At 31.7% G+C, this 23,843-nt stretch overlaps 1 protein-coding gene across 5 annotated transcripts in view; it reads left to right on the plus strand.

The window, feature by feature from the left end:
- Nucleotides 1-5,059: 5,059 nt before the first annotated feature.
- Nucleotides 5,060-23,843, plus strand: part of LOC145258198 (forkhead box protein K1-like) — a 173,211-nt gene continuing 154,427 nt past the window's right edge. For 4 of the 5 annotated variants that reach the window (XM_080116091.1, XM_080116093.1, XM_080116094.1 and 1 more), the window contains exon 1: nt 5,069-5,642. In XM_080116091.1, coding sequence (XP_079972217.1) covers nt 5,266-5,642 — 377 coding nt within the window. In that variant the 5' untranslated portion in view covers nt 5,069-5,265. Of the gene's footprint in view, nt 5,643-23,843 lie in introns of all 5 variants that reach the window. The other variant, XM_080116092.1, reaches the window with a different exon arrangement.

Raw genomic sequence — 23,843 nt, forward strand, 5'->3', positions numbered from 1 at the left:
AGTAGAACCTTCCAACTTTCAGTGATCATACCCTCTTTACTATATAAAAAATATAGCAACAGATAAAGATAATATTTTTAGCTTCATTAAAGGTTTATTTATGTTACAGCATATCAACCTTTTTTCTCTTTACAAACGTTTGGGGGACCTACATTGCTTTAACTAGTGTTGGGACGATTAATAGGAATCGAGAATCGAAAAAATCAGAACTTTTTCTGGTATCGGAATCGGAAAAAATTTGTGCCTATTTTTCCGATGCCAAAAACGATTCTTTCAATTGGCTTTTTTATTTGATTTCGATATTCCTCTGTAGAAAGTAATACTAAAATAATGAATATATATTGATTTTAAACCATTAGCAAAATCGATAGATCATCCCTCACAAGTGTATCCTTACATTTGAGAAAAGATCTGCACATTTAACATGTAGGATATCATGAAAAATAACAACTTTATAGCTAAATAATTAGAGAAAGAATCGGAATCAGAATTGGTAATTGTATCGGAATTGGGAATTTAATACGGAATCTGAAAAAATATTTGAATCGTCCCATCCCTAGTTGTAACCCTTTTATCTATTCATTCAGCAACTGTATATATTTTCATATCAACAAAAAAATGTTCATCATAAATATGCATGCATAAGACTACCTTAGTTTGCAGCCTTTCCTTTTTTTTCTGACTGTGTGTCCCTCAAGTTTACTTGTGGCTACACTGCTGTTTTTTCTACCGATTCTCTCTCTGTAAAGAAATCTTTCATAACATGCAATAATGGAAACGCTGAATCATTCTATGTTTTTTTTTATACAGTTGAATTTATTGTAGTTCACGCAGCAGTTTGGAGACATTTGTCAAGTCTCTTCTATGTCTTTGTCAGGTTGGGGGTGTGAGTCTTGAAATTCGGTGAGCTACATCTTTAAAACATATTCTTGTTCTCTTGCTCCCAAGAACAAAACTGGCAACTTTTTTAAAATCTCACCTCAAAATGTGATCTCGTCAAACTCCCTCGAAATTCCCTCAAAATCAGTCTGCTGCAGGTGTCTACACTCGCCAACTTCCCAGCGAAACCATAACCCTTTCTATCACATCAGCCATCTGCAGCTGCTTCATGACAGGTTTTGAACTCAGTGACTTCTCGAACTAAAATGGAGCTTCTTTCTAAATCTACTTAAAACTGTTAGTCTGCTAACGTGGGGCCTCATTATATAACAATATCACTTACCTCAAAAACGCCTATGTGTTTGTGTGCCCTATAGGATTAGGCTGTCGAATGATAGAAGACATTAAAATAGTGACGTCCAGCTTATTCGATAGTCAAACAAACTAACACCGAAATCTCGCTGATTGTATGCAGATTAGATGATATTGGGCTATATATAAGCAAGCCGTTTGAAGAATTGGGAAATTCATTTTGGAGGAAGATGAACTATACACACATGCTACATTGAAGTGTGACGTGTTGCTGGAAGCTGAGAGAACAGAGTGAAGTTAAAAGATGCTGCAAATTATGTCAGACTCCAGAAAAGAGGATGCTCTCAGTTTGTATCATTGTCAGTTGTATCGTAAACATATTACGTTAAAAAGATTTCTAATGCTCCCTTGTTTCTTTTAGGATTGATTCCTATTTGAGTCAACCAAATTATTTAGAGTGAAATTACTCACAGACAACGTTTTTGTTTTATTTTTTTTATTTATTCCATGCAAAACAAATAACATTAAAAAAATATTAAGTAATAGCAAGTTGCATTATACACGTAAATGAAAACCTGCCTGGAAAAATATAGTCATCATCTTTTAAAAAAAAAAAAAAAAAAGTCGAGAAAAAGACTAGCTAAGGAAGTACGATGACTCAAGTTTATAATGTTTTAATTCTATGGTTACCAACTTGAGTTATAGTTCTCTCTTAGCTAACCTCTTTCTAGGCTTATTTATAAAGATGGCGATTACTTTTTTTCCAGTTGAGTTTTTTTATTTCAGCGTTTTAAGTGTAAGATGAAATTCACTATAACTTGCTTTTTTTTAATTTATTTATTTATTTAATTAATTATTTAATAAAACCGGGTTTAAGTAAAAATAACATAAGTTGACTGGGAATGATGATGCTGAAAACCAATTTCGTTCTAAGTATTTTTGGTAACCGAAATAGGAATCATCTACGCTTTATATTTTCTATCCTCGGTCAGTGAAGGATAAATCCTTCGAGACTGAGGCAATTTTTTATTTTTGTCTCCATTCAGAGTGTCTTTTTTTTTTTTTTTTTTTTTGAGAGAGAGTTGGATTTTTCCCACAGTAAAGAACAACCTTGTGTCTAACTCTGCCCAATAAGAGCGTTATTCGTCTCCCATCAACGGCAGGAAGATGTGACAGAAGGGCCGGGAAAGTAGGAGACAATAGGAACAGCAACAGCAATTATGAATACCCTTGGTCAGTTTAAAACCGCGAATCCATACCTTTGTGAGCGTGGGCAAGGACAATAAAAAGGGGGAGGGATCATGACTGTATCATCATAAACCTTAACAACAAATAATAAATTCAGTTTTATTTTTTTATCAATGATAAAAATAAAAATCCCGCCAAAAAACTGTGGCCTAGAATAATTGGTGATTTAAAAAAATATTAACTTATTATTTGAAATTGCGCACTGGCGTTAATAAATTTTAACATTTTCAATACAGCAGCCATAATGAAGTGGATACTTTCTATTTATTTTACAATATAAAAATATGGCATCTAGTTAATCGTTACTGTTACTGACATAAATTATTTTGGTTCTTATTTAGAATTCAACCTCATTAAAAAGATGTATATACAGAAAAATCTTTCAGCCCGTCACAGAACGATAATGTCGTATCCCAAAAATCACGTAAATTGATCAACTAGTTTTATTTTTACAAAGTAAATCATTTTTAAAAGCTTTAAAGCGATTAATGCGAAATCGTTAGCATTACAAGGCTGATCTCTGCAAGTTTGATTTATTGTGGATTTATTTGCCTTCGATACGGCATAATCACGTTAACACACCGGTTCCCGTTGGATCACCGAAGTTAAGCAACGTTGAACCTTGTCAGTACTAAATGGGTGACCATTTGGAACTTCCAGGGCTGTATGTGCTCTCCGCTTATATCGGCATTGTTTCCTGTCGTCCTGGACGTTTCCTTACCACTGGACTCACAAGCAGTGTCTATTCAGGAAAGGTGCGGTTAGAGATTGTGCAACCTTTGCCTCACAATTACACGTGCAGCTGCAGCTGCCAGTGCCCCTCCTACAGAGAGTATCATTTGTCTTTCGAGATTGAACGGAGGCATCGTATTTGCCTTCGTAGTTTTTTTTTTTGTTTTTGTTTTTCGACATAGCGATGCGTCGCGAGAGCGTCCCTTTTTGCTTACTCATAAAATTTGATTTTTTTAAAACTACTTGATCAATTTATGTGATTTTTAGAATATGACATCTACGTTCCATGACGGGTAACGTACATCATAAAGACTCTTTTAAAATGTGTTTTCGATTAAAATTAGGTTTAATTCTATACATTTGGGAAATTAATCAAGAACGATTCATCTTGCTTTCACCTACACATTTGTGATTTATTTGTGTTAAAACAAAATTAATACTAGATAGGCGTTATAAGTCGCATAAAATGCCGGTTAGGGGCCCAGTAGCGATTCTGTTTAATGTAAACAAGTGTTTAAACAAAGATGTCTGTTGGCTACTTTCGTTCAGAATCAGTGTTTTGTTTTACTGTTTTACGCAAACATAAAGCGTCTATTTTATATATTAATGTGTTGTTGCACTTATGTTATCGTGCTATTTTTTAAAAATAGTATTTTAGTAAGATTCTTAAGTAAGACACTTTATCAAATCTCTAATACTAACGATTACTATGATACTATCCCATTGATTACTGTACACGCAATAACTTATCCCCGAATGGCTTCCGGGCCTTGATAAGTGGTGACTTCCATGTAAAAAAAAAAGAAGAAAAAAATTCAGGTTGAATTCGGGTTTCACGATATCTTATTTTATTAAAATGTTAGGTGGAAGTACAGAATATGTATAAAACACCCTCCCTTCCCCATGTTAAGAATGGCTTTCGAAAAAACAAAAACAAAAAAAAAACATTACGTTCAGCACGGTAAGATAAGTGCATACTGCATAATTATCATTAATTTTTACGAAAATACGTCACAAACACAAAATAAATTGTTTTCGACTAATTTCGTAACATTATTTCTTTTAAAAGACGGTAATAGTAATGATTTCCGCTGCCTATTTCTCACGAGATACAACTCAGCAAGTTAGTGTAAAATGTTATGAATAAAAATTAAGAAAAAGCCGATGCCGGCATTTGAATGAGTTGACTCCTCTTATTACCATCACTGTCATTACTACTACTACTACTACTACTACTAACACCACTACTACTACTACTACTACTACTACTACTACTACAAGAATCGAATAACAACAATAACAATACGTTTATATTAGGAGCAACAAGGAAACTACGACAACGAAAGTAAATAACAACAATAAACAATAACAATAAAGAAAAGAAAAACAATAGCAAGAGAAAAAGAACGCGACAAATGATAAACCATTAAACACACTAAAACATAACATAAAAATGCGAAATAAAAAAAAAATAAATAGTAATAATCATCACGATCAACACATAAACAACGATTGTCACGATTCAACACATAAACAAATAATAAGGCAGGAAGACATCATCACAATCTATGTAAATAAACTTGCTTTTACCATCTCTGTTCAGAAAAACAACTAGTTGTTATTATTATTATTATTATTATTATTATTATTATTATTATTATTATTATTATTATATAAAATATTACTATCATTATTTTATTATATTATTTTATTATATTATTTAATTATTATTATTATATTACAATTCAATATTATTGTTATTATACCATCATCACTGTCATCATCATCATCACCATCATCGTCATCATCCATCATCATCATAATCAGCAGCAGTAGAATTACTACCTCTCACCATTCCTTGTTTTTCATGCGCCCTCCTACTCCGTCTATATTGATCAATTGCATGCTGGGAAAAATCGGCATGTAAACAGTTCTTTAGGCAACGAGGTAAACTTGTTTTTATTTCCTTTTAGTCTTGGCCGCCATCTTGGTGAGAGCTTCTGCTTTCTGTTCTGTTATAGCTCTCTGTTTTTTTCCGGGGGAAGAAGAAAAAAAACAACAACAAAAAGTCGGTGATTTCCTTTTTTCCCCGTCATGTCGTCGTCGGCCTATTCCTCCAGCCAGTCAGTCTCCGATAACGATGCCTGGGCGCTCCTGTCGTTGAAGAGTGCCCCATCGAGCCCTTCGAAGGTGTTGTGGTCGCCCCGGGAATGCGAGGGCCCCGTGCTCGCCCGGCTCGAAGGTCGCGATTTCGAATACTCGATGCGCCTCAACAAAATCGTGATCGGCCGACACAGCAGCAAAGGCGACGTGAACATCAACGTGGGACACTCGAGTTTCATCTCCAGAAAACATCTGGAACTCTGCTATGAACCGCCCAACTTTTTCATGAAATGCGCCGGCAAAAATGGGGTCTTTGTCGATGGCATCTTCCAGAGAAAGGGACTGGCCCCTTTGCAACTACCAAAAAAGTAAGACAGTCCCTCTTCAATATGCCCTCATTTATTGATTCTCTTGTCGTGTTTTTCTGTTTATTTAAATAAATAATTAGCTGAATGCTAACATTTTGGGCCCCCTTTTGCAACCAACCCCCTCCTCCAAAAAACGTCACGTTTTCTTTTGTTTATTTTAGTAACGACGCAAAAAAAAAAAAGACTCACCCTTTTGTTGTCACGTTTTTGTATTTACATAATATACTTTCATGTGTTAGTTATTTATCAACCTCCGTGTTTTTGTTTAAATCATAAATCTACGATATATATTATAAATTTGCTCTTTTTTTTTTTCCAACTACGTCAAATACAAGACTACCCCATTAAAGATGTCACGTTTTATATTTAAAAAAACAAAACAAAAAAAAAACCGAAAACTTAGTTAATATTTTTATATAAATAAGCGATATCTGAATTAGTCAACCCATTTTATCTTTAAAATGATTTAAAATTATTTCGGAACCATTTTACAACTAAAATAAATAAACAAGTATTCTAAATATTTTAATTTAACATACAAAACCTAAAAAAGATTTTAAAATATCAGCCATTTTTTTACCAATTAAATTTTTTAAATTTAATCTTTCAATGCATAAATTTAAGTAACAAATGACATGTTTTTATTTCAATTAAATGTAAATAAATATGAAATATTTGGTACTTGTGCATTTTTGGTACCGTACTGAAATAGTTATTTTGAAAGTCATTCTTAACATGGGGAGGGGAGTGTTTTGTAACTCTTCTGTGCTTCCACCTAACAAATTTAATAAAAATAGATATATCGTGAAACTTGAATTTAATCTGAAAAAAAAAAAACTATTGAAAAATAGCGCGGTACCAAAAAATGCATAAGCACCAAATATTTATTTAAAATTGTTCATGCATATTTGTACAAAGGTGGATTCTGACGTTTGAAATCATTTTTAATAAAATTATTTTTAAAATTCTAATAAAATGTCACGATTTGTGTTGTGGTAAATTTAAGATTTTTAAGTGGGGGTTCAGTTTCCTGTTAAACACTAACTGAATCGTTCTCGAAAAAAAATTAACAAACATTAACAAAAAATATTTTTAGTATATCACAAATTATGAAATAGATTTATTAACTAATTTCCACCTGACTTATATATATATTATATATATATATATATAACAAAATTAAAATTGTGATTGGAAGAAAAACATGCAATTAATTTTATGAAAATTACTTCTAAGTTACCAAAAAAAAACAATGCTTTTATTTCTATAATTAAATTATTAATATTTTGTCCAACAAATATATCCATTATATTTCATTTTAAAACCACGTTTGACAAAACTGTAGCAGCAAGCAGCATACAGCTTTGTTTACTTATAATTTGCCGGTTTTAGATCTAGACTGATTATCTCTTTCAGTAATAAGGCAATTTTTATTTACTTTTTCTGCATGTTTAAAAAAAAAAACCATACGCATAACACACGCATTCTCTGACCTCCCCCCCCTTCCCCAACATACCAGCACCTTGCCTCATGTGATGCGGTCAGAAAGTGGGGGTGCAATATGAACATTCTCATGTATAGAAATCTAAAAGAATACAGGTCCCCCTTTTTGTGGCCACTCCCTTTTGTATATTTAATATGCCGGTTGTAACGTTTTCTGTCTGTTTATAATGTTTACTTTGGAAACACTTTTCAATTGCTTTTCAGGTTTCATAATTTATGATATGCAAATGATATATATATATATATATATATATATATATATATATATATATAATGGAACTCCATTAAAATATATTTATAAACTCTAACAATGGCCGAGCCTATATTACAATAAAGGAAGGGCTGGCTCCCTCTTTCTCTTTTCAAAGTAGTTTAAAACCTGAGAAATAAATTTAATAAGATAGAAGTATAGAAAACGTATTTTTATTTTATTTTATTTTTTTATACTTTCTCTGTTTAAATGGACATGTTTATTTCCAAGATTGACAATGTCACCATTGTTTGTCTCAAGAAAAATCAACAAAAACTAAGCCGGTGTCTATTTCGTGAAATAAATTTCTCATCAATAACATTTATGAATGCACCAATAATGCACTGTCATAATTATTGTACATTTTATCTGGCGTATTCGTTGAAACGTTTATCCTCCCATAAATTAATGTTTTTTGGGTTTTTTTTTCACCCTTTGCTTTTGTTGCAAAATTCTATTCTCGTGTACCAAGAACGATAACTCTATTTAGCAATTCCCCTGCTGAGTTTTAGGCACTTATGTTACTGCACTGAAATAATACCGTTGTTTATTTAGAAATCCATTCTTAACATGGGCGTTATTTATTTATTTTATTTTTTGGATAAATTTTCAGATTAGGTCCACCTCAACAATTTTCTTTTAAATGACGACTTTTAAAGGTTTTCGACTATTCTGAATACGAAAATCGCATTGAAATTTTGCATAAATAAGTAGTTATCGAGATATAAAAAGTTGTATTACGCATTGTATTCTTTGGTGGCCATTTTTTACGTGCGTGCGCGCGCCCTAAACAAATCTACTAATTTATGACTGACATTGTACGCGCGTAAAAAATGATGGCCGCCAAAAAATACAATGCATAATACAACTTTTTATATCTCGATAACTAATTATTTCTGCAAAATTTCAATGCAATTTTCGTAGTCAGCATAGTCGAAAACCTACAAAAGTTGTCATTTAAAAGAAAATTGTTGAGGTGGACCTAATCTAAAAAAAAAAAAATACCATTTTTTTGTAATAAGGCTCGTCCGTCCGTTTCCAGTTATTCCCATCTGCTGGGCACACCCGAATAACTCTGGAAATTGCTGGTTCATAAATGCAGCCGAAATACTAAATTCAGTTTTGAACAATCATTAGAAAGTGACGTTGTGATCTTGAATTGTCTCTTCCTCCTATGAATGGACTTCCTCAAAAACAAAATCCACAAAAACTAAAATGCACCCCCCTTTTTTTTACGTAAATGGAATACTAATTATTAGACAAAGTAGAAATAGATTTTGATTAATTTTCCAACTGTATTTTCTTTTAAATTTATGCCGATAATGACTACTGAAATAAAAATACAATATCATAAAGTATTAAAATGAACTTTTTTAAAAAAATTCCGCAGAATGCGTTTCGGTTTCTTTTAACGGGTTGATCCTATTAAAATAGAATGAAATAAAGACGGCAGATGTTTACTCTAAGCGAAAAAAAAGTCAGAGCAGGGGCTGTAACTCTTAGGTGACTGGAGGGGATATTTAAAGCATCACACACACCAGTAGTACACCATACACCACTACAAAGATTAAACCGTCAATATGATCGATTAAAGTTTAATTTTCTTTTATTCACTAAATGTTAACAATTATTAAAGTTAACAAGTATTTTATTTTTTAAACAATACAAAACTTTATAAAAAAAAAAACAACTTTTTTTTAAATAACTGTTTGAAATCATTTTCAAACAAAGATGTAAATAACTGTTTTATTTATAGACAATCTATGCAGAATTGAAACGTTAACATTTTTAAATAATGTTAATTAAAAAGTATTCTTTTGTAAAATTCATTAATTTGACAATTAGGGAATGTAAAAACATTTCCTAATTGTCAAGTTAATGAATTTTACAATTAGGAATGTTTAATAGCAAAAGTATTCCCGCATGTTTAAAATTAAAAAAAAATAATTTATTGATCAAAAATATATTTTAGTATGTTTTTAAATGGAATAAAAACCGTTTTCACACAAAGAAAAAAATATTCCATTCTGAAATGAGGCTCAGTGTATCTTCTGACCTTATCTTTCACTTATACTTTTTTTAATTTATTTTATTTACATTTAAAAATGTTCTTAAAGTTCAGTTCTACTCTAGGTGTATCAGAATTTTTGTAGGAATTTTTGACACCCCTAACACGAAACTGCGAATAAAATATAAAAATCTCGTAATTTCTCTGTTAAAAGTGAGTTGTTTATTTTCTATATGGATTATACTTCCAAAATAAACTATTAAAGTTGTTTTAAGTAATAGAAATTTTTTTTTTTTTTTTTTAAACAGTAATGAATTTTTTTCTATTGATTCTATTTTTACGATATTTTCAGGGTCAATGTGAAATTTTATGTTCTTTCCAATAAACCGAATATAATTTAGACAAACGTTTTTTTTTTTTAAAATTCACGCCCCCACCATTTTCAAGTGTCTATTAAAAAGTAAATAATTAATTTACTCACAAATTGAAGAGAAAAGGTTAATAAATGATATATTCAAATTTAAAACAAAAAAAAACGTAGTGTTTTTTAGAATTTTACCTGTAAAGTTTGAAGTTTAAAACCTTTTTTTAAAACCACGTTATTTGGTTTTTCTTTTTTTTCTTTTTTTTAATGGAACCTTGGTCCTTGCTCCTTTAATTGAAAAAAAAAAATTAGGGCTTGAATTACAATTGGGGAATGCATGACACTTAGGAACCTCACCATAGTTAGACTGCGAAAATACATGTTCATCCAGTTCTGAGGTAGCACGTTCAGGATTGCAGAACACAATGCAAAAGAAGGTCGCCGATATCTGACTAAACAGTGTGATTATGCAGTAAGTCTAAGACTAGATGTCCGCAAAGGGATCTTCTCGCAGAGGGTTGTCAACACATGGAATGATCTCCCAGATGCAGTTGTACAAGCACAAACGGTAAACACATTCAAAAGCAGACTTGACGCCTATTGGGGATTGCTGCCGCGTTTATATTGTCCATCCTCCTAAATGGAAGTGCAAATTCCTGGGTTTCTGTGCCACGCATGCCACAAAGTTGTCTAGGAAATTTTTCCCTTGGAATGATGAACAGGTCCAAAACCTGGACCTCAAACATCTATATGTCAAAGTCAAGTCAAAGTAGGTTTCGTCTAGAAATATATAAAACAATATTAACATACTTTTCAAAAAACGGTCCTTTGTTATTGTAGCGAAATTCGAAATATTGAATTTCAAGTGAAGCTAATGGTATCTACAGAATTGTCATGTCACAGAAATGAACATATCAAAAACAATTTACGACAAACAATTAATGAAAACTTTTCGAAGACAAGTAGCGAAAATTGAGTTTTACAAAAAAAAAAAAAAAAAAACAGTTCTAGTTGTAACAAAGGGGGGGGGGGTAAATCTTTCTGAAAAATGAAAATCTTTGGCCTATCTAGCAAAACTTAATTTTCGCTAATTGTCTTCGAAAAGTAGTTTCATAATTTTCTACCTTATCGCTTTTCGTAATTTTAGGATATGTTCATTACTGCTACATGACAATTCAGTAGATATCATTGGTTACGTTTGAAATTCAATTTTTTAATTTCGCTACTATAACAAAGAACCCAAAAACCAAACGCATATCAAATATTATTAAAAAGTTACTCTTCTAACTAACTGGATAAGTTTTGGTTTTTCTTTAAAGCGTTTATTCGATTCGAAGTGTTTAAGCATTACGTGAGAACAAGAAAAAAATGGCTGCAACTTTTTAATTTTTTAAATTACATTTTCACCCCAAACAAGGCACATTGTCACTTTGGTGTAGGGGGCTACTATCAGAGGCAACAACTACTGGTGTACTATGCAGGGATTTGGGCAGCCAGATGTCGGTTCACATTACACTTGAACTTGCACGCCAGTATAGTTGGGGAAGCAGGGTCCTGGAATAGAATTCCAAAGTATAGCGGTTCTGGGGAAGAAACTACTGGAGTAGAAAGATCTTTTACATCTAGGGATCTCTGTGTGGGGGTGGGATTTAGCTGCCTGTCGGGTTTGTCGAGGGTGTTTACGTCGTGGGGGCACAAGTGCTTGCAGTTCGTTAGAGTATTCTCCATTAAAATACTTGTAGAACAGGCAGAGGGATGCAACATTTCGTCGATGGGACAGAGGCTGAAGCTTAGATGCCAGTTCAGGGCCTATCAGATTGGCGGCTCTATCTTTAAAGTCTCGATAATAACTAAAAATCTAACAAAATACTGTTAGAAACCCACCTAATAAATGTCACGATAACATATATTGGATAGCTTTCTAACAGTATTTTGTTTTATTTTTGTTTCCCCTGCTTTCATCCAAATTAGTACCCTCCTCCACACACACATGCTTTTTTTTAGCCGAGGGCACGATGTTTTTCTCTTCGACAATTTAAATGATTCTAATTTTAAAGTAGAAAGTAATTTCTATCATTGAAAGTAAAATATCTTTGTTCATTCTCAATCATTAAAAGCTATTTTGGGTTTGTATTACTGTACACAGATTTAAAAAAGTTGTCAAAAAAACAAAAACAAATATATAACAAATAAATGTTATCAAAGGCAAGATAAGTTATTTTTCTACCTAACTGGATATGTTTTTAGTATTTTTATTTAATGTAACATGTTTATTCAGCTTGAAAATCATAGTGTTTACCGATGTATTGGAAAATTTAAAATGGCGCCCGACTCTCTTTGACACGGTAAGTTTGGGAAAAGGAGTTAAGAATAAAAAATATGCAAAATACCGTTAATAACCCACTGAATATATGTCAGCCTATGTTACGGTAACATATATTGAGCTAGTTTCTAACAGTATTTTGTCTAGTTTTTTATTTTTAACTCCTTTTCCCAAATATACCGCGTCAAAGAGAGAGTCGGGCGCCATTTTAAATTTTCCACTACATTGGTAAACACTGTTTTTCGAGCTGAATAAACATGTTACATTAAATAAAAACACTAGAAAATTATCCAGTTAAGTAGAAAAGTAACTTATCTTGCCTTTGATAACATTTATTTGTTATATATTCGTTTTTTGACAACTTTTTCGAATCTGTGTACAGTAATACAAATCCACTATTTTTATAGTGTCACGCTGTCACGCCAATATTGTGATTTATTATGCAAAAATAAACACTGAGAATTTATAGTGTTGGCAATTTGAACGTGTATTGTATTGACTTATTAAAATAATAAAGCATGTCGATATGTTTTTCTTTTTTCCTATGTAAAAAAGACAATTTTAAACAATGTTTACTTCTGAAAAAATGAATTTCAAACGGATTTTTTCTTCAAAGTTAATTCTGTAAGTCTGCTAAATGACTTTGTTAAATTGCTGGCCTATTATTGTACGTTTAAAAAATTCAGGGAATGCAAATGCTTTTTGAGAAAGTCCTTTAATAACCCCATTTATTTGTGAGAAGGAAAGAGGCTACCATGTACCCTAAAAAGGCCACGTGTTCTTTCGAAATTCTCCTAGCTAGGCAGTATTTCTCTTTTTGGTGTACAATATCGTTTAAACCAAAAAAAAAAAAAAAAAAAACGATTTCATATAAAGTAGGTTTTTTAAAATTATTTTATAACTTTTGGATGAGTTATAAAAATTACTTGTCTATATTAGTATTGTAAATAAATAAAAACTGTTTCCGTTTTGTTTTTCTAAGTCAACCGAAAGCACACCATGTGCGACTCGGATTTCCATCATGGCGACTGTGTAAACAATTATCTAGAGAAATGTGTGTGCGTGTATTTAAAAATAACTCTAGTTTTAAGTTATACTAATAACTATAAACATGTGTTTAATTTAATTTTTTTTTTTTTTATTACTGATAAGACTTTAAAGCGTTAAGTATTGAATTTAATGCTTCTAACAAAACATGATGTGTTTTTGTTTGTTTGTTTTGTGTGTGTGTGTGTGTGTGTACGTCTTCGGCGTCCTAATTTTTTCTTTTCAAGACCTATTTGATTTGTAGTTTTAAAATTTGAAATTTAATTCACAATTTATTTTAGAACTTTAAAACAAATCTATAATTTTTTTTTTTTTTTTTTTTTTTAAGCGGCCATATTTTTGCTATGAAAACAAAGCTAAAACCATTGAGTGGGGTTTTGTGTCAGTATTTTGTTTTATTTGCTGTTTTTTGAGCTTCGACATTCCAAAGATGTGACCCTCTCGTGTCGGGCTTTTTTTTTTTTTTTTTTTTTTTTTTTATAACCTAAACAAATGTTTCGAAATAAGTTTAAATACTATAACATTCACTTATATTGCCCATAATTTAAAAAAAAAAAAAAAAAAAAATTTCTTGTCTCTAGTACAAAATGCTCAAAAAAACACTAATTAGGAGAATAATGTCTGACAAATTTTTTACTTTGTTTCCACCTTAACATTTCTCGGGTTTGTTTTACTGTACACATAGATTCGAGAAAGTTGTCAAAACAAATATAGAACAAATAAATGTTATCAAAGTCAAGATAAGTTACTTTTCTACCCAACTGGATATGTTTTTAGTGTTTATACATTTAATGTAACATGTTTATTCAGCTCGAAAAACAGTGTTTACCGATGTATTGGAAAATTTAAAATGGCAGCCGACCTCTCTTTGAGGCGGTAAGTTTGGGGAAATGAGTTATAAATAAAAAAAGAACAAAATACTGTTAGAAACTTGCTCAATATGTTACCGTGACATAGGCTGACATATATTCGGCGGGTTTTTAATAGTATTTTGACTTTTTTATTTATAACTCCTTTTCCCAAACTTACCGTCTCAGAGAGAGTCAGCCGCCATTTTTAATTTTCCAATATATCGGTAAACACTGTATGTTTTTCGAGCTGAATAAACATGTTACATTAATTAAAAACACTAGAAAATTATCCAGTTAGGTAGAAAAGTAATGTAAAAATGAAATTTAAAAAAAAAGGGTGCTTCTACACTATATGGACGAAATTTCGGGAATCGTAAAACTGAATTTCACATGAAAACAGTGGTATCTACGTATTAAGATGATTATATCCCAAAATTACGAAAATCGATAAGGTAGAAAATTATTTATGAAAGAAAAGAAAAATAGAATTTGAAAACGATCGTAAGACACAGTTCAAAAGGGAGGCAATTTTCCGTTTTGATTTAAACAAAATGGCGGCAATTTTTCACCTGCTAACATGATTAAAGTTGTTTTTAATAATTCAATGATATTCAGCTAATTTCGACTGCATAATTTGGAAGCTACCATTACAACTTATTAGCATTAACAAAAGAATCAGTTGCAACCATTTATCTGAAAACTCTATTTATCGACTAGAAAATCTCGTCCAAATTCTGTAGAAGCGCGCCCAAAAAACGTTCTCTTATCTACATATCTATAAAAGTGAAATTGTGTGTGTCTGCCTGTATGTACATTTCCCTACCAAACTACTGTCAATTTTCAGTCTAGACTCTAGATTTGCCATAAGGGGTATTGAGATTTGAGAAAATCTTTTTAATCGGTTTTTGGCCAGAAATTTGGCTGTCAAGGGGTCAAAGTTCAACAATTTGACTTTTGAAAACTCTACCAAAGTCTTCCGCCAATTTTGGGTCTAAACACTTGAAATTTTAAATGTAGGTTACTTGGACATGAGTCAAACTTTTTAATTTGATTTGAACCCAAAACAAATATTATGGAGTCAAAGTTTAAAAAAAAATTAGACCTCTGCGGTCTCTACCAAAATTACTCGGCCAATTTTTGGTGTAAACATTTGAAATTTTACATAAAGTGTATTCAGACATATGGTAAGTTTTTTAATCAGTTTTTGGCCAAAAATTTGGCTTCCAGAGGGTCAAAGTTCAAAAGATTTTACTTTTGCGGTCTCTAGCAAACTATTCAGCCAATTTTGAGCCTAACCATTTGAAATTTTACATAAGGGGTGCTCAGACATGCAGCAAGCTTTTGAATCAGTTTTTGAGGGAAAATTTGGCTGCTAAGCTGTCAAAGTTTACAGAATTGACCTTTGCAGACTCTACCAAACTCCTTTGCCAATTTTGGGTCTAAACAGTTGAAATTTTAGATCTAGGTAACCTGGAAACGAATCAAACTTTTTAATAAATATATACATATGCACATAAAGTTATGAACAGTCCATAGTGCCCAAGCAAAGCTTGGCTGAACTGCTAAGTAAGATTCTAAAATCTAAAATTTAAAAAAAAAAATTCTTTTTTCTTTTCTTTTTTTCTTTTTTTTTCGTTTTTTTTTTCTTTTTTTTTCGTTTTTTTCTTCTTTTTTTTCGTTTTTTTTTTCTTTTTTTTTCTTTTTCTTTTCTTTTTCTTTTCTTCTTTTTTTTTTCTTTTTTTTCTTTATTCTCATAAATTGCCATGTAATTCGAAAATTTTGACTTGAAATGGCATCTGTTACATAGAAAAGTTTTGGATGCTGAAATCGGACACAGAGGCATATCTTACTATTGCACTTTCATAGTAGCTCTGATAGTCAGGAGTATAGTATCCGCATATCTGTATACATTAGAATGATAACTCAAGTTTAAAACCAATTTTCAGCGCAAAAATTTTAATTTGTTTGGTTATGGAATATTGTTCGTATTTAAATTCTAAAATACACAGCATTTTCATTTGATTTGTATGTAATGTTTTCTCAGTCAGCAGTACTCAATAAGTAGAGCTTAGCAGTGTATGTATGTATGTGTGTATATATATATATATATATATATATATATACACACACACACACACAGTCCTGGTCAAAATCATAAGACCACTTAAGAAAGTAAGCATTTACGCATATTAAATTTTTAATCAAACAAATGGTTTAAACCATTGCCAAAAGGGAAAATATGATGGAAAAAAATGAAATCTGCTTCATTCGAAACCTTAACCCTAATCTAATTATTTTTAAAAAAATTTTCACCTGGTCAAAATGATAAGACCACTGATAATTTATCTAACAAAAGGCAATTATAAATTACTAAAAAGGGTCTCAGTATTTAGTATAGCCTCCATTATTACGAATTACTTCAAAAATTCTCTTCGGCATGTTTGCGACTAAGTTTATCAGTTGCGAAGGAATTTTATCCCATGTACTGAAAACTGAATCAGAAAGTTCCTTTATTGAATCATACTGGGTTCCATCCTTGAACACTTCTTTTGCCATCCATCCCCAAAGATTTTCGATGGGATTAAGGTCCGGAAAACATGCTGGATGATCTAACAATTCTATATTATTTGAAGAAAAGTATTTTCATGCTTGTCGAGAAGTGTGTATCGCAGCGTTGTCTTGCTGGAAAATCGAATTTCTTCCACACAGACGTGGACCTTAGTCTTGATAGAAGCATTTTCAAGCATTGAAATGTACTTTAATGATGTTTGCCGGCCTTTCACTACTTGCAACTTTAGGGCCCCAGCTGACGAGAAAGCACCCCGATCATTAAAGACCCCCTCCTCCACTATGCCGGGTTGAAAAAGTCTCTTTGGGCAAATTTTTATCATGCCAATAGTGTTGACATCCATCTGGACCATCTAGATTAAACTTTTTCTCATCGGAGAAAATTACATGTTCCCACTTCTCTTCATCCCAAGTCTGGTATTTGGCAGCATATTTAAGTCGGTTAGTTTTGTGTTGTTCAAGAAGACGTGGTTTCTGCAGTCGCTTTAAATGATTGAAACCCTTCATTTTCAGATGCCTTCTGATGGTTTTAGGACTACATTCTGCTGCTGTTTGGCTTTTCAATCGACTTGAGCTCATACTGGAGTTTTTTTTTTTTTTCTTTTTTTTTTTAAACTTCTGATATGGTGATCCAGTGATGGGCTTATTTTTTTTTTTTTTTTTTTTTTTTTTTGGTCGACCTGGACTCTTTTTGTGCCCATATTGATCTGGATTTCTTTAAAAAAAAATTTGATGACCGTTTTGCTATGATTCACTTCGTTTGCAATGGATCTATGGGAGAGTCCACCCCTATTAAGCTCAAAGATCCTTCCTCTCTCAAACTCTGATAATGGTTTCCCTTTTGCCATCTCTAATTGAGTAAGATGTTTTTTATCCACTAACAAGTTGCTTTTAGTAACATAGAAAGCTTTTCGTACTCATTTTTTTCAAAACTAGCCGATTTTATTAAAGTGGTCTTATAATTTTAACCAGGTGAATATGTTTGTTTTTTAAAAAATAATTATTAGATCATGGTTAAGGTTTCGAATGAAGCAGATTTAATTTTTTTTTTCCATCATATTTTCCCTTTTGGCAATGGTTTCAACCATTTTGTTTGATTAAAAATTCGATAGTATGCGTAAATGCTTACTTTAAGTGGTCTTATGATTTTGACCAGGACTGTATATATATATATCGATCCTAAGACCTTTATTATTTCTGATATTCATAAATGACCTCCCTGATAAAATTGTCTTTGAGATGGGTATTTGCTGACGACCCCTATGCTCTATAACAGGCACAAGAGGAAAACGAATGAACACATATCCAAGGCAATGGCAGAAACCCTACTGGAAGACCTCCAATCTGTAGTGGAATAGGGTCAAAAATGGATGGTTTCCTTTAATAATTACAAGAAACCTTCTCAACCACCAATAGTTATGGCTAAAGATACATTACCTGAAAGTACTTAGTTCAAACTCCTCGGCTTAACGTTCACAGGAAACAGGAATTGAAACAGATACATCGAGAGCATTGCCAAATCTGCTGCAAAGAAGATGGGCTCTCTCTACTTATTTATGCTTGAAAGTATCCTGTACCTCTACAAGGCCACCATTCGCCCATGTATGGAGTATTGTTGTCACATTTGGGCTGGTGCCTCTGCTACTAATCTCTCGCTTCTGGATAGGGTTCTAAAGAGTTGCCAACCTGATAGGCCCAAAACTGTCATCCAAGCTTCAACCTCTGTCCCAACAAAGAAATGTTGCATCCCTCTGCTAGTTTTACAAGTATTTTAATGGTGGATGCTACAACAAACTACAAGCACTTGTACCCCCCTCGACGTAAATACCCCTGATGAACCTGACAAGCAGCAAAGTCCCACCCCTACACAGTAAAGATCCATAGATGTAAGGCCTTCTACTCTAATAGTTCCTTCTTCAGAACTGCTAGCCTTTGGAATTCCCTTCCGAATTCCTCCTTCCCCAACTGTACTGACATGCAGAAGTTCAAGTGTAATGTGAGCAGACATTTTGCTGCTCAACAAAATAAAATAAAACACTTTTCATTACAAGTTACAACCCAGTCGAGAAACTGATTGTTCTTGCTGCATAAAAGAAATGACACTTCATAACGGTGTTTCTTTTGGTTGTCATTAAATTCGTGAGGCACCCATTCATCAAGTTTTGTCTTTCCAATCTCTCAAGTGGTTGGAAAGCATACATGTTCCGTCTAATTCAGAAGCAAGTTTTCAAAAAGTTGTGCATGGATTGGTTTCGATTAAGGCTCTTAATTGATCATTGTCAACATCTGATGGCTAACCACTACACTCTTCTTACAGACTTGTCGCCGGCAAAAAGTTTCTTAAACCACCATTGTGCTGTGAGTTTAGTAGTGGTTCCTGGGCTACACGCTTCATTGAAATCGTGAACTGTTCCAGCAGCTTTTTGGTCTAGCTTGAATTGAAATAAGAAAATTGTGCAAATTTGCTTTTTTTTTTTCTCCATCTTGTATTCAATATTCTATAAAGACAAAAAACCGACGATGATCAGCTGAGTAGTTAGATGCCAACGAATTCCACGACACTTCCTGAAGCCAGGATTGCACCAAAAGGTCATGCTGACTGTTCGGTGGTCTGCGACTGGTGTCATCCATTAGTTTTCTTTTTTGTTTTTTTATGCAGGCGAAACTGTTACGGCAGTGAAGTACTGACAACAAATGGATGAAATGCAGCAAAAACTTCAACAACAATACTCATCAGACCCAATTCTTCTCCACGACAATGCCCTACCCTGCTGAAGTTGAACGAATTAGGCTAAGAAACTCTGCCTCATCCGCCATATACTCCAAACCTCTCACCTATCAATTACCACTTTTTCACGCATCTTGACAACTTTGTGTGAGACATGCTCCAAAACCCTAAGCAATGTTAAAACGTCTTCAGTGACTTCATTGTCACCGGAATGCAAGGTTTTTCGTTACTAGCATAAATACATTTGTTTCGCGTTGGCAAAAGTATATTGATTCTGATGGTGTTTATTTCCATCAATAAAATTTGTTTGAGCCGAGGTATGTTCATCTGAATTTAAGTTATAAAAACCTACAAAAACTTTCTTGTTAACCTGATAGTTGGGGGGTAGATATTATAGTAAGAATCGATTGGTGCCATTAACGTTGCACAAACTTTAAAAACAAGGGAGAGAATTCAATTTTCCCTGTATTCGACCATATTCTGAAGAAAACGGAAAAATATACAATTTTCCGTAAAAATTACTTCTACGTATAAAAAAAAATCTACTTCATCGAATTTTGTAATGTTTGGATATATTACTATTTTTGAGATGACAATTACGTGATACTGTTTAACTATAAACAAGCACTTTTTACAACTTTTTGACCTAACTAATAAACTATTTTTCTGAGTGAATAAATACTTAAAACAATTTTTTTTTTTTTTTTGTCTATTGAAAAATCCCCCCCCCCCTTGTGCCTATGGAAAATAAACTTAAAAATATTGTTATTTGCTTGGAAATTTTAATATTTATTTTAAAATATGGGTTAAGGTGCAGTACTTAACCGTGACCTTCGAAACACAAAGCCTGTTTGATTGAAAGTGACATCATGGTAGTAGGTACAAGCAAGCAAAATATGTAAAACATAACATGAGCTTTTGAGGCAGAAATTTTGCCAAGTTGTTTGACTCCCCAGCTATCCACCCACCCTATATTGAAAAATAAAAATAACTCTAAAATGTATAAGATACATAATGAAAAGTTCTATTTCTTAAGAGAACAGACAAGGAGAGAAAAAATAAAAATTGTTTTGGTTAAAACAAAAAAAAAATGAAATTTCATACTTTCTCCGCTGGTCATGTCTAAAAATTCAGTTTATTCTTAGACTCTCATAAGAAAATATAAAAAAAAATAATTCAATATAATGTTTGCTGAATTATTCAAGAAAAAGAATTGTAAAAAAAAAAAAATTCAACATGTAAATTTTTAACTTAAAATATCCATGTTATTTATATATATATATATATATATATATAATTTTTTTTTTTTTTTTTTTTTTTTTTTTTTCCATTGCCACATTTTAAATTATAGATTACTTTACACATGAATAAAATATAATTTAAAATCAAAAAGCCAAGCAGCTATAATTATGAATTTAAGGAACAAACTAATTAAACAAATTAAGAATGAAGAATAGTAAATAATTTTGTGTTGTGAAAGCAGAAAAATAACTATTCTATATGAATAAAATGGAAATGTTTATCTGTAAATATTTAACTGATAAACTCTTAAACTACTGGCCGCATTACACTGAAATTAACAGAAAATAGTAATTATATAGCAAGGATGTTTTATAACAAGTAAAATCTTTAGATAGATGAATAACGTATATAGGCATATATCAAACTGTTCATTTCAACTTGCTGACATATTTTTACTTTCTGCTCATATCTAAATTCAATTCATTTCTTTTACGTCGTTTAATAAATCTTTCTTACCTATCTCTCAATAACTACATTAATAGATGCAACTATTTTTTTTTTTTTTTTTTTTTTTTTTTTAACTTTTGAAATTACTAATAGGTTGGTGCAAAAATGTTTGTTTTTTTTAACATGAACGTAAAAAAAAATGACATTATTTTTTCACCACCCTAATGTATTAGGTACAATATAATAATCAATAGAGAATTGGCTCTGTAATGATAAATATGAAATCTGTATAAATTAAAATAAATTTAAGTGTATTTTACGACCCCACTCCCCACTAGTTCGAAATAGATCTATAAAGTTATTTTCTCATTTAAAATTGTAATTCCTGTCAAATATTTTGAACTTTTTTAGAATTATTATATGCAAATAACTTTGACATGAAAATAAACTTTAGATTTTTTATTTTATTTATTTATTTTTTTTTTTCTTTACACAAAATGAAGTAAGTTTTTAACAGAATTTCTAGCTAATAAATTTTTTAAAAAATGCTGTTAACAGGTGGGCATAATTTGAAATTTATATACATTAAAAATTTACATTAGAAACTTGTATGTGAAACAAAACGTTTTATGTTCATAGACTTGTTAATATATAAAAAAAAATATTTCAAACTTTAGTGAACCCACGCATTATTTTTTTTTTTTTTTTTTTTTTTTTAAGATTGGTTTATCATCCATAAGTTTTAGTTTAAACTCGTTATGATTTTATTTTCAAATCACAATCAGACCTTCTTTCTTAGAAGTGCACGCCTGTAGAACTCTCTTCCGTTTTCCTGTTTCCCACCTGACTACAACCTGGATGTCTTCAAGTCCAACATAAACAAATTTCTGATGAATCTCCCCCTTAAGACACTTTATAAAATCTCCAATACTAACGATTACTACAATACTATCCCATTGATTACTGTACACGCAAATACTCTTATCCCTAAGTGGCTTCCAGGCCTTGATAAGTGGTGACTACCTTGTAAAAAAACAAAAAAAAACCCTCCATTTTGAAAACGACATGAACAAAATCATCAGTTTCTGAATTTTTTTAGGTGAGGATTAATTATTCATATTGGATTCATTGGACCACCGCTTTCATCTTGAATGTCATTTTCACATCGTTTCGGCCAGTGTGACGATCGAAAAATACAATTGCGAATTACTTAGGACCTCTATCCAGTCATGTTTGATGGAACAAGAGCATGAGCACCCCCCCCACACACACACACCCACACCATGAAGTAACTAAAGGGTTCCATTTGAAATTCCATCCAAATTCCGACAAGTCCGACCTAAAGAAGATCGGAGGTTACATTGACCGAAACATAAAAATGATAATGCCACACAAGATGAGACCAGTAGTCTGATGAATCCAAATAATACAAATTACCATCAGTATCCATTATATTTTAATTTTTTTAATGCTAAATTACTAGTATACAAAGATTAAATAATCTAAAAGAAATTATGACCGCCATGTCTACATGTAGTGTGTAACCATTCCTTTTGAAGCATATTATTTATCGGTACTTTTACAGTTTAGTCAAGACATTAAAAAATGAAAATATCGAAAAAAGTTTTAATTGTATGTATACATGTATATATGTATATATATTATAAAACGAAGTTCTCCGGAAAAAAATTTTACTTAATTTCATCAAGTAGTTTTTTTTTTTTTTTTACAGCGGAAAAACACGTTTTGAGAGCGCATTGAAGGCGGCCATCTTGGATTTATAAAAAAAAATTTGTTTGAATTTTAGAAATAACAAAGGGAGATAACTCCAGTTAAAGCACTGACACCCCTTCCCATCTTTAATGCTAGCTAAATCAGAAAATTTTGCTCGGTATCATAACAAATAGTTTTTTCGCTGTAAAAACAAAAAACTACTTGATGAAATTAAGTGAAATTTTTTTTCAGAGAACTTCGTTCCATAACGGATACATATAATTTAAACTTTTTTTCGATATTTTCATTTTTTTAATGTCTTGACTAAACTGTACAAGTACCAATTTATCTGCTAGATCCGTCCACGTCAAAAATAAAGACAATGGAATGGCAGTCTCTTCAGACGCTACATCTTAATCCCTATTTAAAAGTATTTGCTTGAAAACGAGACCCATCATTTTTATTTTTTGCCTGTCCTCTTTCAGTGAAGACTAGACTGCAACATTTTTCACTCTTGTTCCAAATCAGGTGCCTCTTTGGGGAATTGTATTCTCCTTACATTAAAAGCTGATGCTTAACTCGGCCCTCAGGGGAGGTTAGTAAATAGAAACAAACTTAGATATTGATTTTAAAATGAAGAGGGTAGCTTAGCCTTTTTTTTTTTTTTTAACTATAGGGGAAGAAGCCAAACTCTGTCCCTCCTGAAAAAGCCTGATTTTCTGTTATAAACATTTGTGCCGTTTTTTTTTTTTTTTGTTTCTTTTATTTTTTGTAATTTTTACTGTGCAGTAGATTATTCACATTCTATTAGCCATGATGTGATAGAAGGTGTTGTTATTGTTATCCCTTGTAATAAAGATTCTTTTTTCAACCTACAGAAAGAAGAGTGTCGTTCAAGCAATGCTAGTTAGGTCATTGGTCCATATGGACATTTCAAATATGAATTCTGTACAGATTCCAGAGTTCTGCTACACCTGAAGGTTAGATTACATTGATCACTATGGTGAAAAGTTATTCCTTCTTATATATATTCTTTTTATAAATCTCAAAATGATATATATGCTAATGAATGAAGTAAAAATTGTTTATTTGCAAATTTGTTAGAGTAATTTATTTTTTTTTATCAAGTGAATACAGGTCACATAAATTAAAATAAC

The sequence above is a fragment of the Euprymna scolopes genome, chromosome 33, assembly GCF_053919585.1.
Source record: "Euprymna scolopes isolate OS-2025 chromosome 33, ASM5391958v1, whole genome shotgun sequence".
Lineage (NCBI taxonomy): Eukaryota > Metazoa > Mollusca > Cephalopoda > Sepiida > Sepiolidae > Euprymna > Euprymna scolopes.